The 26,428-nt window shown below is 44.2% G+C and overlaps 1 protein-coding gene across 7 annotated transcripts in view; it reads right to left on the bottom strand.

Moving 5' to 3' along the window:
* kidins220a (kinase D-interacting substrate 220a) overlaps positions 1-26,428 on the bottom strand; it is a 71,267-nt gene that overhangs the window by 7,146 nt on the left and 37,693 nt on the right. For 3 of the 7 annotated variants that reach the window (XM_036150660.1, XM_036150662.1, XM_036150663.1), the window contains exons 24-27: positions 10,780-10,958; positions 6,081-6,292; positions 5,782-5,895; positions 3,918-3,977 (exon numbers count right to left, since the gene is read on the bottom strand). In XM_036150660.1, coding sequence (XP_036006553.1) covers positions 3,918-3,977; positions 5,782-5,895; positions 6,081-6,292; positions 10,780-10,958 — 565 coding nt within the window. Of the gene's footprint in view, positions 1-1,671; positions 1,705-3,917; positions 3,978-5,781; positions 5,896-6,080; positions 6,293-10,779; positions 10,959-26,428 lie in introns of all 7 variants that reach the window. The other 4 variants (XM_036150664.1, XM_036150665.1, XM_036150666.1 and 1 more) reach the window with 4 other exon arrangements.

The following is a 26,428-nucleotide window of genomic DNA, read 5'->3' as shown; positions in this document are numbered from 1 at the left end:
GGATTTTATGTGGAGGACCAATGAAAAGTAGTGCATTAGTGGAAGGACAGAAAGGAAATGTGTTACAGTTGATTTCTACTAAAAACTGAGCAAACTTGTATCCAGGCGACATGTTTGAGTGAAACTTTTCTTTGGTTTTAGCTCTTTTGCAGATTGGATGCAGAACATCTGTGAACGTACAGCGTTAACACTTGCCACAGACTCTCAGTTGCACTTTGACTAGGCCACTTTAACAATCTGCTTCGATCTTAACCATCCCATCGTATCTCTGCATGTTCAGGCTGGTTCTCCTGCTGGACGGTGAACCTCCTCCTGCAGCCTCTGACAGGTTTACCTCCAGGATGGTCCTGATTTAGCTCCATCTCTTTCTTCTCACCACTCTTATGTAAAAGGTCAGATCTGAGGCATTCAACTGATGGCTGTCCGTGCAGCAGCTACCTCCACCTGAGCTGTGGACATGTGGAGCTCCTCCAGTGTTACCAAGGGCCTCTTTGCGGCTTGAGTTACACGGAGGCTAGACTGCACACATCTGGACTTTTACACTTAACTGCTTCCACTTCACTTAACTAAGCACCACCTTTTGTTGGTCGACTGCATAAAATGCGATTAAAAGACGTCAAAGCCTGAATTTCTAACACGAGAAAGTGGGAAAAGGTTTCTGGAGGTGTGAACATTCTAGCAAGGCTCTGTGTGTTAGTGACTCTAGTGAAGGACGGCGGTGTTAACGTCTCTTTCTAATGCATGCCGGATGGCAACGTGTTACTATGTTAGTGTGAAAGATGGAGCAGAGACACTAAAGATGGAGCAGAGACACTAAAGACGGAGCAGAGACACTAAAGACGGAGCAGAGACGCTAAAGACAGAGCAGAGACGCTAAAGACAGAGCAGAGACACTAAAGATGGAGCAGAGACGCTAAAGATGGAGCAGAGACGCTAAAGATGGAGCAGAGACGCTATAGATGGAGCAGAGACGCTAAAGACGGAGCAGAGACGCTAAAGAAGGAGCAGAGACGCTAAAGATGGAGCAGAGACGCTATAGATGGAGCAGAGACGCTATAGATGGAGCAGAGACGCTATAGATGGAGCAGAGACGCTAAAGATGGAGCAGAGACGCTAAAGACGGAGCAGAGACGCTATAGATGGAGCAGAGACGCTAAAGATGGAGCAGAGACGCTAAAGATGGAGCAGAGACGCTAAAGAAGGAGCAGAGACGCTAAAGATGGAGCAGAGACGCTATAGATGGAGCAGAGACGCTAAAGATGGAGCAGAGACGCTATAGATGGAGCAGAGACGCTATAGATGGAGCAGAGACGCTATAGATGGAGCAGAGACGCTAAAGATGGAGCAGAGACGCTAAAGACGGAGCAGAGATGCTAAAGACGGAGCAAAGACACTAAAGATGGAGCAGAGACGCTATAGATGGAGCAGAGACGCTATAAATGGAGCAGAGACGCTATAGATGGAGCAGAGACGCTAAAGATGGAGCAGAGACGCTAAAGACGGAGCAGAGATGCTAAAGACGGAGCAAAGACACTAAAGACGGAGCAGAGATGCTAAAGACGGAGCAAAGACACTAAAGATGGAGCAGAGACGCTATAGATGGAGCAGAGACGGGTGGATGACAAAAGGATGAACGTGAAGATAAAAGAGGCCACCAAACCAAACATGTACCTGCTTCACTTTGCAAGGCAGCGATTTTAAATGCTTGATAAGGAGACAAGAAGAAGCAAACAGTCAAAACCACAGATAAGGACTGGGGGGAGGGCTGCACAGCCGGGGCCGTACCTGTGAACAGAGACGTTAGGGAGGCAGAAATGAACAGAGGAGACAGACAGAAAGAGGACAGGGTGGACATGTATCCGTCTCACAGCGGGGGTGGGGGGGGTGGGGGGGGGTTCAGCCTGGAACGCAGAAGCTGTTAGAGAATTATCAAAGGAGAAGATTTTGTTTCTGCTGCAGCCCTAATCTTTGCAGACAGAGAGAGGCACCTTCACTCCACAAAAGCAGAAGTTTCAATTCAGGGAAGATTCAGACGTGTCTTCGACGTGTGTGACGGAGACCGCGTGTGTGTGTGTGTGTGTGTGTGTGTGTGTGTGTGTGTGTGTGTGTGTGTGTGTGTGTGTGTGTGTGTGATAAGAGTGTAATTACAGCTGGGCCGAGCTCAGGGCTGGGCAGAAGGATGGGGAAGAGGAAACAGAGCTCTGTGAGGGAGGAAGCGTCTTGGTATGGAGATAAGCTCCACCAGAGCTGGGCTCATTGTCAGCGTACAGTACGTCTGTGTGTGTGTGTGTGTGTGTGTGTGTGTGTGTGTGTGTGTGTGTGTGTGCGTGAGCTGCCAGCCCCAACAGTTGCTCTGATGATAATCCCGGCAGCCACAGGGAGCCGTACTCACGGCGACATCAGCTCGGTAATTACACTCGGCCGGGCCTGCTTACGTACGCGAGGAGCTGCTCGCCAACGCACGCCGACACGCACACGCACACGTGTGTGTGTGTGTGTGCGTGTGTCCTCCGACTCCGAGAAAGAAATGTACGCAAGCGCCTCACGATGAGCCTAAACTTACCGGCATTAACAAACGGAGGAGGGAGATGCGAGGAGCATAAAGAGCGGGACCTAAATGAACACAAAGCAGGAATGCTGAGCGATAAGAGGAGAGGAGAAGGTTTGGGGTCGATCTGCGTCTCCACGGTTCACGCAGCTCCTCCGCCTGCTGCCTCAGCTCTGATAAGCACCAGCCTCCTGACTCGCCTTATCGCTTAGATTGTTCCAGCAGCAGCTGCTCGGCTCTGGAGCCTCGGCTCTTCTCCGCAACAGTCTTAAAACACTGCCTCTGAGCAAGCGGGTCACAGGTTCAAATCCCGGCTGAAGTTCTGCTTGTTCCGTCATCGAGGCTGTGATCTGGCCGGCATCTGTGTGAGGTCGGCTCTGGAAACAACGCTTACTGTATATGTGGGACCATAAAGGCGCACCGGATTATAAAAAAGGTGCATTAAATCCATTTTGTGAGAAGATTTAAGGATTTTAAGTACGCTTTATAGTCTGTAAAATACTGTAATATTTGCATATTACTGATGCATTTAAAAAAAATTAGATGATCCATGAAAAGTTTATTTATTACAGCAATTCAATTCAAAAAGTGAAACTCGTGTTATATACGCACAGATTGAACTATTACAACTACTTTTTTCTGTTAATTTAGATCATTATAGCTTACAGCTACAATAAGATCATCATTTTGGACCACTACAAGACGTACTAAATTTGTAAGGGTCAATAAAAACAGTGCAATTTTAAAAAAGTACAAAAAATTTTCTTTCACAGGAGGTCGGTGCTAAAGAAGAGGGCTGGATCTGAGCATCCAGATGGAAAGTTTAGTGGAAGGAAAAAGTGTGGTGGGAAACGCGACACTTTTTCACAGTGAAGTCACAGCTGGCTCTGGGTTACGTTGGTTTTATTAATTTCAAGAACATTTTACTTACTTTTAGTTCCCTTTTTGCAGTGATACTGAGCTGCTTCACGGTGTAAGCTAAAAAAAACGGCCAGTGATGTAAATAATCAGTATAATCAGCTCCTATAAACTGCTTACTTGTATTTCTCAGAGTTTTTTCATGTGTTCAGGCGGCAACAATTAGAACTGCATGTATGAATGTTTGGCCAAAATATTCATTTAACTTTTCTCTCTTACCATATTATAACCATTTTTTTTTGCTTTAAAGTTGCATTGTTTCTTGCGTACATTTCATGTATCACTTGTTTTCTGCACAACTTTCATGCATTTTATCCGTGCGAGCAAAGAAACATGATTAAAGCGATGCGGTTAGGTCACCAGACAGACGATGCTGGGTTACTTTGACTACACAGTCCGGTGCATAGGTGCAGAATGCGGACGCTAACGAATCCCTCGTTAGTCAGGTTACCGTAGCTGCGTCACAGGGGCTTGAGAGGAGGACCTCCCTGGCATCCTCTGCAATAACATCCTGACATGGATGCAGAATGGAAACAAATACGCATAAGAAGGAAGCTTGATGAAGGCTGAATGCTCCACACTCTGGGATGACCTTTGCCTATTCAGGGTTTGTCTCCTAAACTAAAGACCCGTCAGGATGAGGCGCTGCAGTCTACAGAGCCTGGATAACAATTATTCACACCCTTTAGCTGTTCCACATTTAGTTCCAGTTGCTAAAGCTTGATGTGACAAACCAACACAAAGATTTCAGCATTTCTTAGAGATAAAAATCTGAAAAAAAGCGACGCAGGTTTGCATTTATCCTTCCTTGCTCAGGTACCCTAAAATAAAAGTCTGTGCAGCAAAGTGCCTTCAGAAGGCAGTCACCAGAGTCCACCTTGAGTAATTTAATCTCAGCATTGATGTTCTGGTTCTGGCCTCAGAGGTTCATTAGAGAACAACCAGCATCATGGAGACCAGCAGACGGGTCTGGAAGGAAGTTCTGGTCCGGTTTACAGCAGGATCAGGTTCTACAGCAACATCCACAGCTCTGATCATCATGTGGACCTGGAGAGAGGATGGACCACCTGCAGACCTACCAGGACATGGACGTCCACCTGGACTGACAGGCTGGACCAGGAGAGCATTGATCAGAGAAGCAGGAGGACCATGGTGGCTCTGGAGGAGCTGCAGAGAGTCATGCACTCTACTAATCTGGCCTTTATGGAAGTATGGTAACAAATTATAAATTGCACTGTAAAATTTCTCTTCAATAACTCTTTTCTGTAAACAAATAATTATTTTATTTATGCATTCTTTCTTTTTGCCCGCTGTGTAACACGGTGGTGGCAGCATCATGCTGTGGGTATACTTTTCTTCAGCTGGTCAGAGGTGGAGGGAAGATGGATGGAGATAAATCTGGTCCATCCTGGAGGAAACAACCTGCAGAAAACCTCAGACTGCGGCGGAGAGTCCCACTCAGGAGAAACTCCCTGAACACGCAGCCAGAGATGTTAAAGCAGGTTTGTGTGTCAGAGTGGCCTAGTCAAAGTTTAGATTTAAGTCCAACTGAGAATCTGTGGCCAGACCTGAAACTATAAGGTCTGACTGGTCCGAGCAACAAAGAGCGAGCAAAAGGTTTCAGTCTGTGTGTCAAGAGACGACTCAAACGGGTGGCGTGAGAAGAAGCTTTCACAGCTTTAGTTCAGTTCAGATCATGGCCTAGTCAAAGTCCAGACCCAAATCCAGTTCAAAATCACTGGTAACATGTGATGAACACAGACGGTCTCCCTCCAATCAGTCTGAACTCGCGTTATTCTGCTGAGAACGGGTCGGCGTCTGGATGTGCAGAGCTGGTGGAAACAAACCTGCAACAGGAACCGCCACATTTCTCAGAGTTTTATTTGTAAAAATGTTCCTATACTTAGAAAGAATCCACTTAATTGTGTTGGTTTATCACATCAAATCGTAATAAAATACATGAAAGTCTGCAGTTGGAATGTAAATAAATGCAGCTGGATGGGATCACGACATTAACCCAGCATGGAAGCAGCGGAAATATTAAAAACTTAAAAAAAATTAAAAAAAGCTGAAGCAAATCAGATTGGGAGGAGGAATCAAAGAAAAGAAAGAAAAAAAAAAACAACGTGGGACAAGAGGGAGTGTTAAAAAGAAAAGGAAGTGAGGCTGATTTGGTTTGTTCATGCAGCAGATTGACACCATGGACCAAAAGCCCTGCTCAAGGGTTGAGGAAGAGACACAGCAGCAGCAGCAGCAGCAGCTGGTGCTGAGCTCGCCACACGGAGAGACGGGTCGGGTGTTTCATCTTTACTCACAAGTCCATTGGTGTCCTGAGGTTGACTGGGCGGTTTAATGGAAGGACGCGAGGATGAGGGGACATGGTGAGAGTAATGTCGAGGCAGGTGGTACACATGATGGGGGAAATACGGCTACAGGGGGGGGGGAGAAAGAAGGGACATTACGCACATTCACATGGGGAGAAAAGAATAAAATCATGAGGGGAGGCTCATGCACACAACACAAAATACTGTGGGAACATCTGGGGGGTGGGTTTTGTGCGGACATCTGACAGAGCAGTGCACTGATCTGAGCGTGTGGAGCCGCCGTGTCTCACCCGGTTGTAGAAGGGGTGCTGGGGGCCCGTCATGCCGCTGAAGTAGGAGCTGTGGGGCTGCGGAGGCAGGGACCCGCCGAAGGAGCCGGTCGGGGAGCAGGCGGCGGAGAGCTGGCCGTAGCCCGGCTGCGGGCGGGGCACTGCCTCCTGCAGGGGCAGCGTGGGATAGGTCACTCCTCCTAAATGCATCTGCTCCCTGGCGGCACGCACGTCTGAGAGAGAACAGAGAGAACAGAGAGAACAGAGAGAGAACAGAGGAGAGTTTATCAGCCGTCCACTATAAAGACCCTTCAGATCCGCCCACGCATCAATCTTTTTGGTTTACTTTATGATCTCCAGAGGGGGGGTTAGGACGCTTATGAATTTAAAAGGAAGAAGAAAAAAAATGCTTATCAAACATCTGATGCATGCAAGAAGAAAATTCTTGGATGCTCAGAGTGCAGCTGGGAATTCCAGCGAACTCGTCATTTCTCCCATGTTCCCCTGAAACGGGAGACACTCGAACCGCCCAGGAGCTGCCAGGACTTCTGTTCCCACTTTGATTCCTGAAATAAATATGTATTTATTTTTTATTTGCACACAGCAGATGTGCTGATATTCTCTTCTCCCCAGTTCTTAGCAGGCCAAGAGACGAGCCTCACGTATGCAGGCTCCTGCTGCCCCCTCAGCACTGCAAAAAGAGAACTAAAAATAAGTAAAATGTTCTTTAATTGAGTGTATTTGTCCTTGATTTGAGCAGGTAAATAAGATTATTTGCCAATGGGATGAGTATTTTTACCCCTAAAATAAGATAATTAGATATACTTCACTTGAAATAAGATGATAGAGATGAATTGTTCCTATTTTAAGTGCAAAAATCTCATTCCATTGGCAAATAATCTTATTTACCTGCTCAAATCAAGGAAAAAACACTCTCATTTTAATAAATAATTTCTTATTTTGAGTTCTATTTTTGCAGTGCAGGACATCAGCTCAGACGCCCAAACGGAGCCCGCCGCCTCAACACAAACCCTGAGCCCGTCGCCACGATGGTTCCCCCATAAATGTGCCGGTCTGTGAGAGGAACCGAGCAGCAGGCTCGGCTAAAAACCTCCCAAAACTCAGGCGGAGGAGCCCAAAGGCAGAACAGAGCGGCTCTGTGTGCACCGGCCCAGAAACAAGACGCAGGCACCAGAATGTCTCCTAGTCATAGAAGTGGCAGCTGAATGACGCGCTGAGTGAGACCCAATCCCGCCTGTGAACACAATGGGGCCCTTATGATGTGAGTCAGGCTCAGGGGCGGCCATCAGCGACAGCACGGCCAACTGGCTGGCCACGGCACACCGGCCGTCAGCCGCCAACTGCTCGCCCAGGATGACTGGGCCGGGGCGCCGCTCGCCTCCCGCTCCCTCAGGACCGACGAGTGGAGGAGGACGCACCGCCGCGCCGCGGGAAAGTTTTCACTCCCCAAACATTTGGTCACAGCATAAAACCAAAAACTTTTTTCTTTTAGGGGGGATTTTGTTCAAAGAGCAAACATGTGAGACAGAAGGAAAATGACGTCTGTGTGGAACCAACTTTTCCAACAGTTGCAGCTCTTTTGGGTTTTATTCTGCCGGCTTTGAACGTCTGCAGACTTCGGTGTTGACCCAGTTTTCAAGCTCGGTCCGATCAGACAGAGAGCGTCTGTGAATATCAGAGCTACAGATACTCAGGTTCAGGTCTGGACTTTGACTAGGCCCTTTTAACTCTCAATGGGTGTGGGGGTAAATTGCAAAGTTAAAGGAAAATGTCATGTTTTAGTTTATCCACTTTCTGTGGATTTCTTATTGCCTCCATGAGTTTCTGACTTTTGAAGTGTCTGACTAATACCCGCAGTTGTCCTGCAGCTCATCCGGAGTTAACCTGGTCCTCTAGGCTGTTTCTCTGCTCCTTGTCTGGAGGACAACCACTAATGTTCTCCAACAAACCTCTGAGGCATTTATCCTGAATCTAAAAACGACACGCAGGAGAACCCCGTTAACCAATTAGGGCGACACCTGGAGGAAAACAAGTTGAGATTGATTTAGCCGTACCGAGTAAAGACGATAGATATACAATAAAAGGTCCACAAAAGCACGCCGCACTTTTTTAGATTTGTACTTGCAAAGAAATATTGTGTGCTCTGTCGCATAAAACCCAAATAACACATGAATTAAAACCCACAGAGGGGCACGATGACTTAGAAAAGCTGCAGACTATTAGTCTGGCTTTCTGGCTGCGGAGCTCATGCACCTGCGCCCTGCGTGAGTCAGTCTGGGCTGAACGGACCGGGCTTGGTGTGTGACCGGTGGCTTTCAGCGGTCTCACCACACCATGATGCAGCAGCTTCACACCAGGCGTCACTGACGCTCCTGTAAAAGCCCGAGAAGCCGCTGACGCATCGCAGCAGCCACGCCGGGGCCTCAGAGTTTTATAGCGATGCGCTATTTTACGTCACAGTGACTACAAACTGTGAAGAACCACACGCAGAGCGGCGACACTGAATGACATTGTCCCGTTTTCACAGCTTCTGGAGTAAAAACCTGCTTGGCATTCAACACTTTGAAAATGAGAAACAAGATGTGGGAACGGAGAGTTCCTGCAGCCGACGCTTTTAGAGCGGGGCGAGCGTTACGTAACGCTGCCAGAGATCGCAAGAGCACAACAGAAACAGCTTTTAAAAAATAAATGCAGTATTTTATCTAGAGAAACCGTAATCTGAGACCAGAAGCTGAAAATGCAACATTACATTTTAATCAATTACATTTATAAAGCTGCTGCAGAAGTCCAGTTAAAGCCACTTTAATCTGAAGCCCTGACAAAGAACACTTAAAAAAAAAAAGAAAAGTCATATTTAATGGCAGCAGCAACAAAATCTCAGACTGGAAAATCAGAAACAAACATTTAAAAAGTGTATTTATTCAGAGTTGGTAAAATAAGACACTAAAAACTAGTTGAACTGCAGGGTGGCATCGTGGGGAATAACCATAACAATCACTAGATGCAAGCAGCTGTTTGGGAGGCTTTCCATGAATAAAGGAGGCCATAATGTAAACATGGAGCTCTACTGGGATTTAACTGGACCTCTGGGCCGACCAGACTAAGAACCAAACCCTCCGGTCTGATGTGAAATAAAAGCCGTGTCACATCAAACTAAATAAAAAGCTCTTCTCCTCACTGACAGTAAAACCAGACTAAATGCTTCCTGGTTTAGGCCAGTAAGTTTCCAAACATTTTCTCCGTATTTCGCGGCGTTGCCTTTTAATCTTTATGACTTGGCCCAGAAGTTCTGGGTTTGCAGGAATTGTGACCCATTCCTGCGGACAGAACCGCTGTAACTGGGTCAGGTTTGGTTCTCCTACAGATTTTAAGATCAGAGTTTCAAGATGACAGCTTGTCCCTTGGTAACTTTGCTGGGGTGATTAGGGTCGTTTTCAAAGTGCAAAATCTTAAATATTTCCACATAAACTTGTTTCCATCTAATTTATGCCGTGCACCAGTCCGTCTCACATCTACCCAACATGATGCTGCCTCCTCCGTGCTTCATAGTGGAGACCGTGTTCTCTGGCCTCCATCTTCCTGCACCAGTTCTGTTGGCCAAACTTTAGCTGTGTCAGAACATGGCAGTGTTGTAGTCAAGTCACTATGCCTCGAGTCCTAGTACAGGTTCGAGTCTCCAGTGTTCAAGTCCGAGTCAAGTCCAAGTCATTAAAAAAAAAAAATCAGTCGAGTCCGAGTCGAGTCCTTATTGATCAAGTCGAGTCCAAGTTCCGCACTAAAGTAAGCATAGCCTACATGTTTTTAAACTAAAAAAAAAATCCAGACTCCACCACATTGCACTAATAATTTTGATATTAAAATCATACACCAAATAATATTCTAATAACATATTAAAATTATAGCCTAATGATATAAAAAAAAAGTTGAGTCTTTTTCTCAATTTCCGAGTCAGAATGATCTGAATGTAGGAGTCCGAGTCCAAGTTCGAGTCATCGGTGCTCAAGTCCAAGTCAAGTCACGAGTCTCTAAATTTAGCTAATGACTCGGACTCGAGTTCTAGTCTCGGACTCGAGTACTACAACACTGGAACATCGTCACCAAAACACCAAGGTCTTGGTCTTTGGATGCGGTGGAAAAGCTTCGGAGTAACGGGTTCTGCCTCCATGTTGTTCCAGAACTGCTTCCACGATGGATGAGGAGAACCTCCTGCCAGCTTCAACATCGTCTCCACACGGACTTTTGGGGTGGATTTGCATATTTTGTACTGAAACACCAAACACATCTCCTCTGTGAATGAGACGATGGCCTCACATTCCCTTTAGGCATCTGGAAATTAGATCAGCCCGACTTGTGGAGGTCCACGGTGTTCTTCCTGATCCATTGGCCGATTAGTTTTTATTTCCCCAATTATCTCAAAGAAGGATGCCGTGTGTTTGAGACGTCGTCTTAAAATACATCAAGCGTGCCTCAGATGTTATGAATTGGACCAATCAGAAGCCCATCATCCTGGCTCAGGATAAAAGCAAAAATAACTTTAGTATATGTGTATAGCTTCTTAATTTGAAGGAGGTATTCTGCCATTTAAAAAACAAATGACCCAAAACATGGAAAGTTAAGTTTGATTAGCTGAAAACCAGCGGATGATCTAAACTACACAGAGAATTGATCGGAGGCCCAGAAGTTCAGCGTGCGGACAAACCTGCTATGATCTCCCTGAGTTTGGGGTCCAGGTTGACGGTGCAGGGCAGGAACATCTCCACGTCTCTGGCGGCCAGAACGGGCGTCCTGGACGAGAGGAAGACCTCGAAGCTGCGGATGTCTCCGTCGATCTCCAGCAGCGGCTCCACATCCTTGGTGGTGGGGATGTTTTTGGAGATTCTTCAAGTAACATAAAAAAACGACAAGTGTCACAGGATCAGCCGCACATTAAAAACTTTCCCCAAGAATTTAAATTAATTTTAGACTAAAACACACACCGGAGATCCTTCAGCTCATATTAATTTGTGAATTTTTACCTTCATAATAAAAAGCGTTGCATGCTGATGGGAGGAAAAAAAGGGGAAATAGCAAGCCGTGCTGCTAAGATTAAAGAGATACGCCAACGGTCATCATCATCATGAGAGCAGAGAGATAACCGGATTTAGAGAAGGCAAGATAGTAACGGGGTGGATGTTCGGGGACAGATAGAGTGAGGGATGTTATCTCCTCTGAGCAGAGGAGGAAACCTGAGAAGATGACAATCAGGGTAATTTAGCAAGCAGCAGACGGAAGCGCGTTATGATGCGCTGCTGCGGTTAACAGCGTGTTTATCACAGGCATAAGTAAATACCACGTCAGGAAACTTCTGCTTTTTCCAGCCCTGAAGGAGCTAGATACTAGAATTTAAAAAAAAATTACACAAGCTTTAAGATGAAAACTGACAAATATGAACATCATAACTCAGAAAATGTGGCCTTTCAGGAGAGCATTCCTGGTCCAAGACACTGGAAACAAATAAATGGCTTATTTCCAGGCATGATTCAGGTGTTGATGCAGGGATGCATCTAAAAGTAGCTCTGGTGGACGGGGGTGGGGGGGGGGGGGATGCCTGCTCTCAAGAAATTACAGAAATAAGAAAGAAAAATCTAATTTTAGTGTTGTTTCTACTATTTTCCAGTAGAAAGAACACCACAGACGGATCCACCAACACTGTGCAGCCGCTGGCCACAACATGCGGTTTTTAGTAAAAGGCCTTAAAACATTTCTTTTTGGGAAAGCTTCTGGTCCCCTTTAGATGTTTTATTTTTAACGTTTTTTAACGCTTTTATTTATTTTTTATTTATGTTTTTAATTAATTTATTTATATATATATATATTTTTTTTATTATTTTATTTTTTTTCCCTGTAGCACTTGGAGATCTTTTGATAGAAAGTGCAGTATAACTTAAATGTATTATTATTATTATTATTATTATTATTATTATTATTATTATTATTATTATATGCTTGTTAGGGTAGATATATCACATGGGTTGGGGGACTCCAAGCGCTGGACTTCCAGACGCTGTGATGAAGACTTGATGAAGTTCAAGCTGAGCATCAGAATGGGGGAGAAGGGGGATTTTACTTTGAACGTAGCCCGGCTGGCCTGAGTATTTCAGAAGCTGCTGATCTGAGGACTTTCGCATGCTGCCATCTCTCAGGTTTAAACGTTAAACCTTGAAGCAGAAGAGCTACAGCAGCAGGCGGCCATAATTCACACAGACCCAGCAGAACTGGACAACGGGTCCGATGAGTCTGATGGTCGGGTCAGATTCTGGTGGAGCCAGCATGAAACATGGATCCTGCCTTGTAGTCACGGTTCAGGCGGGTGGAGGTGGTGTCATGGTGGGGGGGGGACTTTTCCCCAGCAGTACCAGCTGAGCATTATTTAACCCCCACAGAGTCCCTGTCCACTGTGGAGAACGGGTCCACTGAGCTTTGGGAGCAGAAATTAAAGCTCCAGACAGACACGGTGCAGATTAACCACAATGTCCACCAAGGACACATCTGCAGGGAGGAACTCTGCAGCATCTGTAGCCACGTGCATGTGTGTGTGTTTGTTCTTGTTCTGGTGAACTGCATTAACCCCCGTATACAGTCTGAGGAGAAGTCTGCCCCCCCCCCTTCCACTGCTGTCTGGAGACACAGACCAATAGGAGCCAATGACTCACAAACACACACTTCTTTTTGGTATACAAAAAAAAAAAAACAGCCTCTGGGTTTTTACAGGGAATTTATGTTTTTATGAGTCCATCCAGCTAGAAACTTCAGTCTTTTCATAAAAAACATATTAAGGTGTTTTTTTTTTAGGCCTCGGAAGATCCGGATTCTATCCTGGATGTCTCGCTCCTCCGATCAAATCTCAGACCAATGGATGGATGGATGGATGGATGGATGGATGGATGGATGGATTGACCATTGCAATGAATATTAGACAGATCCACTTGTGCTCTTAAGTTTACATACCCTGACACATTTTTCAGAAGTCATAATTATGACGGCCATCTTACTCCGTACGTCGTTCTCTCCTCGTTAGCGGTTGGTTGAAACCATTAATAGTCAACCAATTATTAGAAACTACTCAAATGATCCTTTATAACCTGCGTCTCTAGCTATAACTATATCCTTTATAACTTGGAGGTTTTGGCCTGAAATCGCAGACACATAAGCAAACAGACACTGCCTCGTAAAGGTAAGCCGCCTCACCTGTGCTGTAATTCTGTGCATGTTTAAGAGGCAGTGAGTTTCTGGGCTCCAGACAAAATTTTAAGACCTAAGAAAGACTGATTTAAGACATTTTAATGCCAATTAAGGCCTTAGTTTTATATTACAGAATTCAATGCCTTTTAAGACTTTTTAAGGATCCGCGGGAACCATGCAATCATAACGTTCCTATGGCAGGAGAGAGGTCCAAAGAACCTTAGATGAAACGTTTCCTGATCCTAGTGAGACACACAGAGGTGGAGCACCGATAGTTTGGGTATGTTTGAGCTACGGCGACACGGGGAGACACACATGCTCCACCTTAGAAAAACACTGGAGTCAAACTTTTGCTCACTCTGGAAGCTGACCGTGGGACAGACTTGGACATTTTGGTCTCCGGATCTCAAGCACACCGTTCATGCAAGACGGATGAAGAACTACAGGAACCGAAGTTTAGTTTCCAGCTTTACCATCTGAGAATAAAAAGCCTCTCATTTCCAAGGCAAGGCAAGGCAAGGCAAGGCAAATTTATTTATATAGCACAATTCAGTACAAGACAATACAAAGTGCTTTACATGATTAAGATAAAGCAAAATAATAAAATGTAGATAGAAAATAGAATAAAAGCAAGTAGGGATAGAATGTAGTAACAAAAAAGAACATTAAAAACAGTAAAACTGTTTAACTAGAACAGTCAAAGGCAATTTTAAACAGATGTGTTTTTAATCTCGATTTAAAGGAACTCAGGCTTTCCACACTTTTACAGTTTTCTGGGAGTTTGTTCCAGATCAGTGGAGCATAGGAACTAAATGCTGCTTCTCCATGTCTGGTTCTGGTTCTGGTTCTGGTTCTGCAGAGCAGGCTGGAGCCAGAAGACCTGAGTGGTCTGGAGGGTTGATGCCCTGATAACAAGTCTGTGATGTATTTAGGTGCTAATTCAGGGATTTATAGACTAACAGAAGGATTTTAAAGTCTATTCTCTGAGATCCAGGGAGCCATGGAAGGACTTTAGAACTTACACTTCATCTACGATGAAGATGTAAAAAGCCAATGCAAAACGGTAGATTCAGCTGTCATTAAGTTTGTTAACAAATATCTTCCCCTCGATCTTCAACAGAGACTGACCAACGAACTCCGGCCTTCTGCCAGGGTATGTAAACTTCTGAGCACAGCTGTAACGTCACACTTTGCTGCTCAGCCACCAGTCGGTAAACAAGAAGCTTGTTGTTCGGGCCGGAGCGCCCAGGAAGCAATCGTCTTGATTTCAAAAGGACGAAAGGTGAGCTGGAGGAAAGTGTGTTATCTGAGGAGCTTTGCTACAAAAGGCCCATTGAAGGGTTGAGCTTATAGCTGCAGCAGTGCAGACCCGTCCAGCCAGGCGCATGGTGTGTAGCGTGGCCACTGAGAGCCTTCTAAGCATGTCCAAGTGCTAATAGGTCCCAAAGCTGACTGAAGCGCAGCCTTTCTTCCCTAAAACCTCCTCCACACTGCAATAAGTGGGCAGGAGCAGAATTCATCAACCTATCCCATAAGTGCACTCCTCGGGCACGCAGAGCATGAATGTGCCACTTGATGTTGCTCTACAGCTACCCTCTGTGCCTACGGACAACTTTCACACAGACGCCACAAAGAGGTGGTCTCCCTGCCAAACATTTCCATAAAGGGACCCAAAGACAGAGAGATGCCAGGAGAACAGACGACCGCCTGTGCACATTGTGTACGAGCCGCTCAAGAGCTTCAATGTCAGCCGCTGTGTGGCCAGCGCCGGAGTGTGTGGGTGCAGAAGTTAACCAGGCCCGGGTACGCCGCATTCCTCCGCTGGCAGGGTCCGCCCCGCCGCGTGGTTGAAGACGCCGAGGCTCTCTCAGGGGGAAAAACAGCGAGCGGGCACGTTGGCGCGTGGACTTTTAAGCGTCGCTGCTGTGGGAGGTTATTGTTACAGCGAACGCTGCCAAGGCCTCCACCACCCCAAAGGCAGAGGCAGAAAGAAAAATATGTTTTCACTTTGGATGACGCCATGCATCCAGATGCATTTCCCCCCCCAAACTTAAATAAATGCTTCACGTACTGCGGACAACCTCTGACTCGGAGTTTCTCTCACTTTCTCTGTTTTTTTGGCAGGGCCAGATGACAAATCATAGCAAAGTTTGCTTTCCATGGAGATTTGTGGCAAACTTTGGTCCAGTAAATAAATCTCTCCTACTAAAGTGGACCTGTGCATCCCAGCGCAGACCACAAAGACAAGCAGCCTAATGGGAAACACACCAGGCTGCTACAAACCAGGCGTCTTGGAGGGCGGACCTTTCGGTGAGAGGGGCTCAACGCTCGCCGGTTCCCTGAAATCCTGATTAAACTCGTGTGTAGCAGCGAAGCGGTCGCCTCCTCTGCCAGGCCCTTAAAGCCCCAACCGAAGCCTGCAGCAGAAAGCAGGGCAATAAACCTCCAACTGTAGATTTATGTGCAGGGGAGAAGTTTCAGGCGTCCCCGGGCCATAGCAGGGTTTGTTCATTGTGACACTAACTGGTTCATGAGGTTCAAATCTGCACGTTTAGCAGCCTAAATGGCCAGTTGATTGGCCACGTGCTGCTCTGTTAAGTGGACGGGTGGAGGGAAGACAAACATGCAGCAGTGGATTACACGCGTGGAATAAACCTAACAGTCAATAAGTCAATAAATCAGAAAGAAATCAGCTGCTGATCGGACCAAACGGCGAGTCAGATGCTCTCCAATCAGTCGACGCACCGTACCCTAGCACCAACCGATAACCTTTAACGTCATCATAGTGAAACGTTGGTGAGACACGGCTCACAATTCATACACGACACAGACGCAAATCCTGACATGATTAAACCCATAAATACAGTAAAATGTGCCAACAACACCTTTAAGAAGCTAAAAGTGTGCAAACAGTCCTTAGCTTCTATTAAGATTTAAATATTCAAGTCAAAAGAAGATAGATAGTCACTTGACGGATGAAGTAAATCACTGGACAATTGAAAGAATGTCTCAAACAATCCTGGAAAAGTAAAAAAAATAGTGTGCAGATAGTCACTAGCAAAAATCGAAATCTTCAAGTTTAAGAACCGTGTAATAAGGCGTGTATTAAATATTAATACATCAGGGATTACTGCAAATATAGCTGAGTGTCATCAGCATAACAGTGCTTACCCTGAGCTACCTCTATAGTTATGCTGCTATAGGCTTAGGCTGCTGAAAGACATCAGGGTCTATTTCTCTCTGCTGAGTTCTCCTACTGCTCTCCAATCTGCATTGTTTATTGTCATTTCAGTTTTTAACTTTTTGTTCCCTCTCTTTTTCTCTCCTTAGAAGGTACACCTGGTCTGGCGTTCTGTTAGCTGTGACATCATCAGGGGAGGCAGATAATCCACTATTACCATGACAGGTAATCCAGCTCCTCTGGCTCCTCCCTGTAATCCTAATGCCATTTGCAGAAACGGCGCTCCCGGTCAGAAACAACCAATCAGAGCCAGGTGGAATGTCTGGCTCTGATTGGTTGTTAGCAATGTCAATCACACTACTGCAGCTTTAAGTTGCAATGATTATTGTTACAAACAGCCAAAACAACCCATATTTATAGTTCATTACCAACTACACATCTGCAATAACTGAGTTCAGATAATGATCTAGTCGTCAAATGTAATCATAGCTGCTCTTGTGGCTCTTTGAGCAAATTTAAAGCTCAACCCTGGACAAGAGAGAACGACTAAGGAAACAATTACAAGCGTCTTTAATTGGGTTTGAAGACAACTGAGAGGAGAAGAGGAAGTGTCCCTCCTGATAATCTAACCAGATCCTGGAGCTGCACAGACACAGGCGGCCTCTGTGCCGCTCATTGGCTTCTGCAGAGTGAAGATGTTAACATCAGACCAGACGTGTGTGTGTGTGTGGGGGGGGGGGGGGGGGTCCCTTTAAAGGTCAACGCCGCGCTGCTCTGTCTAATCAGACGCCTTTAGCTTCCAGGAGCTCCAGCACCAGGAGACGGTGAAGCGGGGCAGATCAGTGCTGAAGGTGCCGGCGGCGGAAAGTCCCGCACATCTCACACGTCTTCTGATTGTGATCTTCCATCTTAATGTCGCAATTAAATTTAAAATCGCGCCGTAATCAAATGTGACTCGGGAGCAGAGGTCAGCACTCTGAGGCGTAGAGGAGGTTTCATCGGCATTACTTGTCCTCAAAGAAAAAGAACAGAGGACTTCTCTTGTTTCAGACCAATTAAACTAATCCCTCAACCTTGGCTTAGAGGCAGAAATAAAAAGGGCTTTAAGGATTTTCTACCAAAGAATGCTGCGTGACGTTCTTTCCATCCTCACGTGGTGCCGTCCACACACACATCATGCCTCCTCCTGGGTCACCTGTGCAAACTGCCTTTCTTTTTTCTTTTTTTTTATAAACATTTTACATTTTAAGCAGCTCAGCGGGGAATAGGGGGTGTGAGAGCTAGCTGGGCTGATTCATGGCTTAGTCACCATCAGCACCTGAACAACAGCAGCGACAATGCAGAGCAAACCTGTCCACCAACAGGACCCAGAAGAACCGATATTACGTTACATTTCAAACACAAAGGCAACATTTCTGCCTGGTTTCTCTGTAACATTCACACACTCTGATTTCTTTCTAAATGCCATTTCTTATCTTTTCCACCAGGCTCCCTTTTCCATCTTTATCTCATACAGACCATTCTGTTCTCCTCGCTGGGCTTTTTTTTGCCCTGTGATCTCTCAGCACCCTGAATAAATATACAACCAGAACTCTACTGGCGACTCGTCATTCATTTATTTATTACAGTTTCACCCATTTACAGGGAAATAGTTTCAGTCCTAGCAGCATATTATCACTTTTACTAAAATACGTCATATACGTTAACCAAAGACAAGGGACCTCCTCGCCTCTTTAATCTTTTCAAATTGGTCTTGTTAACTTCAGAGTATTTAAAAAACAAACTAAATTTGTAAGTTTATTTTTATTTATTTATACGTTTGCGCCGCCTTGGAGGTAAAAGTCTAAGCAGCTTGTGTGCAGGATGTGTGGGGTCTGCTGCACAGATGTTAGCTGCCCTTCTCCTGACATGGACAACTCCTGGACGGAGGAGAGTTCAGGACAAGCTACTTTAGAACTGGCAATTTAAAGTAAAATTATAAATTACTTTACTCTGAAAAGTGTGGGATGCATTTTTAGTTAACCCCTAAATGAAATACTTTAAAGCAAATCGTTCAGATCGGCTGGAGTTTCTGAACAGACCTGCTCTTAAGTCTTTTCACAGATACTCAACTGTATTTATACCTGGACTTTGACTAGGCCACTATAATAAACCAATATTTACCCACAGATGATCACTGGAGGCCCCTGACCTAACCGATTCCTCCGTAGCTCTGGCTACATGTTCAGTGTCAGGACTTCTGCGGCATCCAGAAGGCTCTTCCTCCAGGATTATTCTGCATTTAGCTCCATCCATCTTCCAATCAACTCTAATCAGCTTCCATGCCTCTGCTGAGGAAAAGCATCACCACAGCATGATGCTGCCACTACCATGAGTTAGGGCTGGGCGATAAATTGATTTAATCGATTAATTCGAATTTACAATTCTTGAAGATTTCATTTTTGGAAAATCTGGATTTTATTTTGCCAATACACTCATTGGGTTTCCATGAAGAGAACAGCATATGATGCTGAATATATGTTTAGGCAAATGTATTGTCAAAATATTGTTAAGTGGAAACTTTTTTTTTACCATAATTTCGAGGTACTTCATTTACTTATTTACTTTATTTTTAAACTTAGTTTGAAGTTCACAAGTGCAGTGAAGCCTGTTCTTAGCTCAATGTGTAATACCACTAGCAGCAAATGTTTTGTTATATTTTCATTGTTTATAATATCACGGCTACCATCTTGTTTTGCATGTTTCACAGCTTGGTTTTAGTTGCACTTTGAATTCAGGTCAACTCCCTGATGAAATGCTTGACATAAAAAGCAAGGTTTTAAAATAATTTCGTTTTATGAAGCAAAAAGGAGGGGGAAAAAATCGATTAATCGGATTTAGTATGATAAAATCGGAGATTTATTTTTTAATCCCAGCCCTACCATGCATCACATAAGAGGTGGGTCCAGGGTGATGTGGCGAGTTACTTTACCACCACCCACTGCTCCGTCTACAGCTCAAGGTCAGTTTTCCTCTCTCCGGACCACAGGAGCTTCTTCTTCTTGGCTTATGGCAAACTTTCCTCAGTTCTCATGTCCACCAACAGGACCGAGAAGAACCAAGAGTGGTTTATTTTACCACTCTTCTATAAAAGGGCTGATTTGTGGCGTGCACAACCATAGATTCCCCCACCTGAGCTGCAGAACTCTGCTGCTCCTCCAGAGAGACAGAGACTCCCAATAAGACATTGAAGTTTGCGGAATATAAAAAAGGAACATGTAGAGGAGGATGAAACACTTTTCGCCTGAGGACAGGGAAAGTTTATAAGGGCTCATTAACAAGAAAAGAAGATTGCAGCATTTCTGTTGGTGTGCAGATAATAAAAGCTTATTTAAGAGTTTCACATAAAGGAAAAGACCAGTGTGTGCTCAGGAATTATCTTTTTAAATGTAGTACATAATTGCAAGTAAATTACACTAATTGTGCCAATTAAAGTAATCCTGGTTGAACAGAGCATCGTCGTAATTTCTCAGTATGAGGAACAGAATTCGCTCTAATTAACAGAGAATTGCTGCAGTACAGATTCAGTCAGTTTCCAGAGTCCAAGGAGTGGATTTGGTGTGAGAATGAACTTCTGATCAATTAACAGAATTCAGCAGCAGGCTAAACTATTGTAAACATGTTCTCTAATGTAACTATTTCCAGCGCGAACCTGTGCGAGCGTGTTTGTCGAACGCGGCCCGCATCTCAGGGCCCGATTAATTACGCCGACTCTCGGAGGAGTTGGAGGCGACATATGTTCACGCACCGGCGTGGGAGCTCGTTCACGTGTGAAAACACGCGTGTTTAAGGAGGGTATTATAGGCAGCATATGCATCAGATTTACCAGAGCTTCCATTAGTGTACGTGCCTCAACTGCAGAACATGCATGGAAAACGGCGTTTCAGGTACGCCGGTGTGTGTGAGCGCGCAGCGTTCGCCGGTTCGTGTGAACGCGTGGGGTGTGTGCGGAGCAGGCGACTCGGCTGCAGCGCCGCAGACCCAGTCCGGGCTGCAGCGCCGCAGACCCAGTCCGGGCTGCAGCGCCGCAGACCCAGTCCGGGCTGCAGCGCCGCAGACCCAGTCCGGGCTGCAGCGGGGCCATCCTGGCACAGACGGGGCAGCAGATGTCAGAGCGGTGCAGGAACCTGCTCAGTGGACCAGTGACACTTTTTCTAGAGCTGAATTTGGATCTGGGCTTCCAGGAATAAACTCCCACTGATGGTCTGACTAAACCCGCCCTCGCACATCACAAGGTCCAAATATGTTAGGCTACAGCTACTCGACTCGAAACCAGTCGCAGCTTGCCTGAAAAACATCAGAAATAAACGTAGAACTTTGTTCTAAAGCGAGCTTCTGGTTTTACTGCACAGCCTCTCCTTCCCAGAACAAAACTTCATCCATTTAATCACTCGTTTCATTTGCTGACTGATTTTAATATGCTGCAAAACTATTTAGGCCACTTCAACTGTTCCATATTTTATTTGGGCTCTGAGTGACAGTTTAACACCAAGTGGAACATCATGATATTCTACTCTTAAATAAAATCCAACTAAATGCCCTCAGAGCTGCTAATCTGACAGGACCTGGCTGCCGACCCGCTCCTGCAGAAGAAGTTCTGGTCAGATGAGACAAACTAAACTGCATTAAAATAACTATGTGTAGGAAAAACCTGAAGCCACCGTCCCCATAATGAAACATGGAGGGGGTAGTATGACGCTGTGTGGAAGCCATTCTTCAGCAGGGACAGGAAATCTGCTCATTCTAATGGTTTAGATGAAAGCATATTCATGTGCTGGAAACGGCCTAGTCAAAGTCCAGAACCAACGGCAGTCGTGAATTTTGCAGGATTTGAAAACTGAATATTTACACGGAAAATGCGTGTCTTATTTCTAATGGTACAGTAAATTGAAAACCATGTAACGTTGTGCTGCTGGACTTCACAGTGATGCTCTACTTTGTGGCGCTTTATCCCATCAAACCATAATCTCTTCACGTTCCTCTACAGAAGATAAACGGTAACGACTCTGAACAACATCGACTAAACAAGGATGAGTAAAGGTCTCAGTTACCAGTCTTTGGGGGTAAAAAAACCTCTAACCCACACTGAGGAAAGAGCCACGCTAGCCACGCTAGCTACGCTCAGTAGTCGCCCAACGGCTGCTGAAACAAAGGAAAACTCTTTAGAAGTGATGAAGCAGAGAGGAATGAGATAAAAATCCACGACAGTTCAAGCATGGACACTTAAAACATGGATGATGGGAAGTTTAATTCCCAACTACAAAAAGGGGGAATTTTGTTTCATTACTCTTGTAGACAAAACAAACCAGATTACAATATTTTTCAGACTATAAGGTGTACTTAAAATCCTTAAATTTCTCAATAATTGATGATGTGCCTTATCTATGATCACCTTTGTGCTTACTGACTGACTTTATGTGGTACAATGAGCTCAGAAATCTGTTAAAACGTGTAAATATGACTTTGGTTAGCAACAAAGCCGCTCCACTCAGTGGATATTAGGAGCGTTACGGTACACTGTGTCACTACCACTGAGCTATATTATACACTGGAGTGCTGAAAAACTGAAGTCACTGGCCGCCATCTTGCTCCTCCCTACTCTTACAGAATTCCATAGGATTTGGTTGCAACAACAAGCAGTTTTCTGGCTGTGGGAAAAGGTTCCACAGGTAATTCTACAGTCAGTGGATGTACTAACACTATCAACTACTAGGAAATTAGGTGCTGAAATATTTTATATGTTTTTATTTATTTATTTATTTTTTTATATATATATATATATATATATATATATATATATATATATATATATATATATATATATATATATATATATATATATATATATATATATATATATATATATATATATATATATATATATCTCAAAATATTTCATCACATGACTTTCTCAGTACTTAATAGTTTTAGAACATAACATAAAAGTATATGGCATTTGACATTTTAAAAGTTTTAAGCCTCCCCTGAACATAAGAAAATCCTCGTTATCCGATGCTGTAGTGCACATATTCCCTAGTTACTGGGGGGAAATAGGGAGTACCAATATGGCGGCTGGTGGCTTCAAAGCAACTCTTTCTGACAGCGGGCGATTAGCACTCCAGTGTATTATATAGCTCAGTGGTCACTACCTGATAGGACCCCTGAGCTGTCTACCAGACTGCCTGACTGTAAAGTCTAAACTAGAAGTGCATTCATGTAAGGCAGCCTGGAGTACGCGCTAGCAACAATAAACTTTGTAAGTTAATTAAATATAAAAGTTTATGTTGGCCTTATGTTGGAAACAGGGCAGTGTAATCCAGCTACTCTGTCCTCCAGACAGGGACAGATAGAGAGCTGTGGACGTGGAGGAGAGATATTACACACTAGGGGAGAATATTTAGTCCATCTTGTGATCTGAAAAATACAGTAGACTTTTCTACTATTAAAGCTGAAAATAAGTATTTTTTTTCCTGAAGGTATGTAAAAATATGTCAAATCTGTTAATGATTTAATATTTTGTTTTCCTATTCGGAAAAGTAAGAAACTTTTGAAATAATGGGTAATTAACTGTAACAGTAAATACTAAATATTTGTGGCATTAAATGGACTGATTACATATTTAAATCTCTGAAGGTGAAGATGGCCTCAACAAGAGAAAATCTTAGCTACAGTAAAGTACCGCAGATATTTTTTATATTTATCTAGATAACGCATTTAAGAAAGGAAAAACGTATATATTATTTTATTATTATGTCTAAAGTGAAATCTCCTCTGGGTTACCTGCTTCTGATTGGCCGATCGGCCCCTAATGATGGCTCCTCTCCTCGTTAGGAAACGATAGGAGATTCAAGGAGACCGACCCTCAGTCCAACCCCAGCTAAGCCAAAAAGTCTTGATAAATGTCAGATCTGTGATCAGTCAGGATAAAATAATATATTTATAAATTCAGTTTTCCAGCCTTATAACCTCCAATCTTTACAAGTAGTTTACACAACATAATTAAATAAAAAAATTATCTTTGAATTGTTCATACGTTTATTTCTCTTTGTCAAATCATCGGTGAAGAAATCTTACAGTGATTAATGACATTTTATACTAGTTTTCAGTGATTGGTCTCTAACTGAAGTGTAAATATACTTGACTGATCTGAGGATCAGAAAATAACAGGAATCTTAAGAGATCAGTCAATAGATAAGAGAATAATTCCTCCTTCAGCCTGATTTTCAGATCAAGAAACCATTTTTCATAGATTGTGAAAATGATATGATGCATCTTAAATTATTTTACCATGACTATCAGAAACATGGATGGCGTCCAGCAGTCGTGCCTTTACTGAGAGAAAAGGCTGCGGTTAATAAGCGATTACACATTCCCCATCAGATTAGGAAGGCTGCACGGACCTGCTCCCAGGACGGGATTTAGCTCTGCGCTCCTCCTGCCATGTGTGGTCAGAAAGGCTGCACTGCAAAAAGGGAACTAAAAGTAAGTAACATTTTCTAGAAATTAGTGTATTTTTCATTGATTTGAGCAGGTAAATAAGACCATTTGCCAATGGGATTAGTAGTTCTACCCCTAAAATAAGATATTTAGATATTCTGCACTTGAAATAAGTTGATGGAGATGCATTGTTCCTACTTTAAGTGCAAACATCTTATTCCATTGGCAAATAATCTTATTTACCTGCTCAAATCAAGAAAAAATGCACTCATTTCAAGAATAATTTACCTAATTTTAGTTGCCTTTTTGCAGTCTGCTTGTTTGTGGGAGACAGGAAGACAACGGGGGAAAAATGTCTTTGTTTTTTTGCACTGGACAGGAGCTTTAAAAATAAAAAATAAAACAGCTGAAGAACCGCACACAAGGTTAGAACGAGCCGTTTCCTGTGCTGCAGTCCTTGTTTATGTGCTTCTGGAGGAGAAATGACCAATATTCCCGCTGATCTACGTACTGCTGAGCGCTAGGATCTGGAAGGAGGCGAGGAGGAGAGCGTGTTGCCTTGTGACTGAGATGCAGGGCGACAGTTGACCTATAAGGGGGCTGACTCACCCCCGCGTTCACTTCACCACTAATATATTCACTTAGTAGCGCTCAGGGGGCGTGCGCGCAGGCCGCTCTGTGCAAACGGAGCAAACATTACACTCGTGACAGAAAGCCAATGTGATAAAGCAACGCTGCTGGTCGGACGGTTTAACGTTAAGACGACGGAACAACGTCGTCTGTGCACGTATGAAATGAAAACTGCTGACAGGGTGAATAAAGAGGAACAGCTTTTCATTTCACAAGCAAACAGGCAGGAGAGAGAGTTGGTGGAGGCACGTAAAGTGGTCGCACATAAGCAACCGAAAAAAAAAAAAAAAAAAGGGACCTAAAGAGTGTGAGCAGAAAGAGGAAGAGGCGAGCTGAGACATAAAAAGCTCCACGGACAGAGGCCTGAGTCTTATCAGCGGAAGATAGCAGCTCGCGATAAGGCCAGCAGACGAGGCGTTGCGTTTAGCCTGTTTGAGATTTCCTGTCATCATCATTAGGTCGGCTCCTCGGACCGCCGCTGCAGAGCGGAGAGATAAAGACGGACAGCACTGTTGGTCAAAGACACTTAGACGGCCAACACTGAGCGAAACGACCGGCGCCACAACGGGTGCCGTAGTGACGGATTCTGATCAGACGCACATTTTAAGGCTTCCTAAACAACATAATGTAAAATGCGCGCTCCTTCACGGGCCACACGGCTAAAGAAGCAAATGCAATGAGGCTGCAGAGCTGCGTGGAGATGGGGGATGGAGCGCCGTGTGCCCGAGTGGCTGACAGTAACGGTCTGTGACACATCCCCGCCGCAGGAGTCGTGGGCGCTAGTGTATTGTGACAGAGTGCGACCTTTAAAGGCCAGAGATTGATGCACAGCAGCTCCTGAACCCAGAGACTCGGGCTCTTTCAGTCCCCGCCCTCCCCTCCCCTCCGCTCCCGCAGCGAGTCGGCCTGAAAAACACTTCTTGACCTCACAGGGACAAAGATTCGTACTGAGCATGTGCAAAGGCACGACTCTTGGATTATTCCTCCACATTCGAGTTAATAAAGTTCTTACTTCTGTTGCCTTAAACAATGTGATCAGTTACAAAAAATCTGCCAGCTTCCAATTAAATGAGAACTAATGACGTTGTCTTGAAAACGAAGTCCACTACTGCCACCTGCTGGTCGCATTTAGCAACAGAAATCAAGGGAGCACAAATTAGTTTCAACAATTGTTTTACAGCTAATTTATAAAGATCACTGGTTGCTACCAGCAGAAGGAGTAAAAATAAATAATAAAGATACAACGCTTTAATCAAACCCCTGCGATGTTTTCACATTTTGTACCATTACAACTACAAACTCAAATGTGTTTCTTTGGGGATTTTAAGTAACAGATGTTACCGTGTTGTGCATTATTGTTGGAAGCCTCACATAGAATATATTAGAAACAAAGTTGCAAAAACTATTGGAATATTGTTTAAAATAAAAGATTTAATAAATATCAAAGGCCTGCATATTATATATTCCTCTTTGGTCATGCCTTATTTGTCTTATTGTTCAGAAGGATGGGGAAATACAAATAACTAACTTATCAATAATTGTTTTAAGTTGCAAAAAAAAGCTATAAGGCTTATTAATAAGGTGGGATACCGGGAACCAACTGATAAACTCTTCATTCAAAGCAACACATTAAAATTCAAAGACAGTGTTTATATAAAAATACTGGAAATAATGTATAAAGCAGTGAACAAAAGTCTTCCTTCTGGTATTCAGAAATTATTTAAGTTAAGAGAGAATAAATATAATTTGCAAGGTTTGTTTATATTTGAATGTGCAAAAGAGAAGAGCCAGATAAAGTCTAGATGTGTTTCAGTTATTGGTGTGAAACTGTGGAATGAAC

This window comes from Fundulus heteroclitus, chromosome 19 (genome assembly GCF_011125445.2).
Source record: "Fundulus heteroclitus isolate FHET01 chromosome 19, MU-UCD_Fhet_4.1, whole genome shotgun sequence".
Classification (NCBI taxonomy): Eukaryota; Metazoa; Chordata; class Actinopteri; order Cyprinodontiformes; family Fundulidae; genus Fundulus; species Fundulus heteroclitus.
The sequence above is the reverse complement of the archived record's forward strand: the minus strand, read 5'-3'. Positions and strand labels throughout refer to the sequence as shown.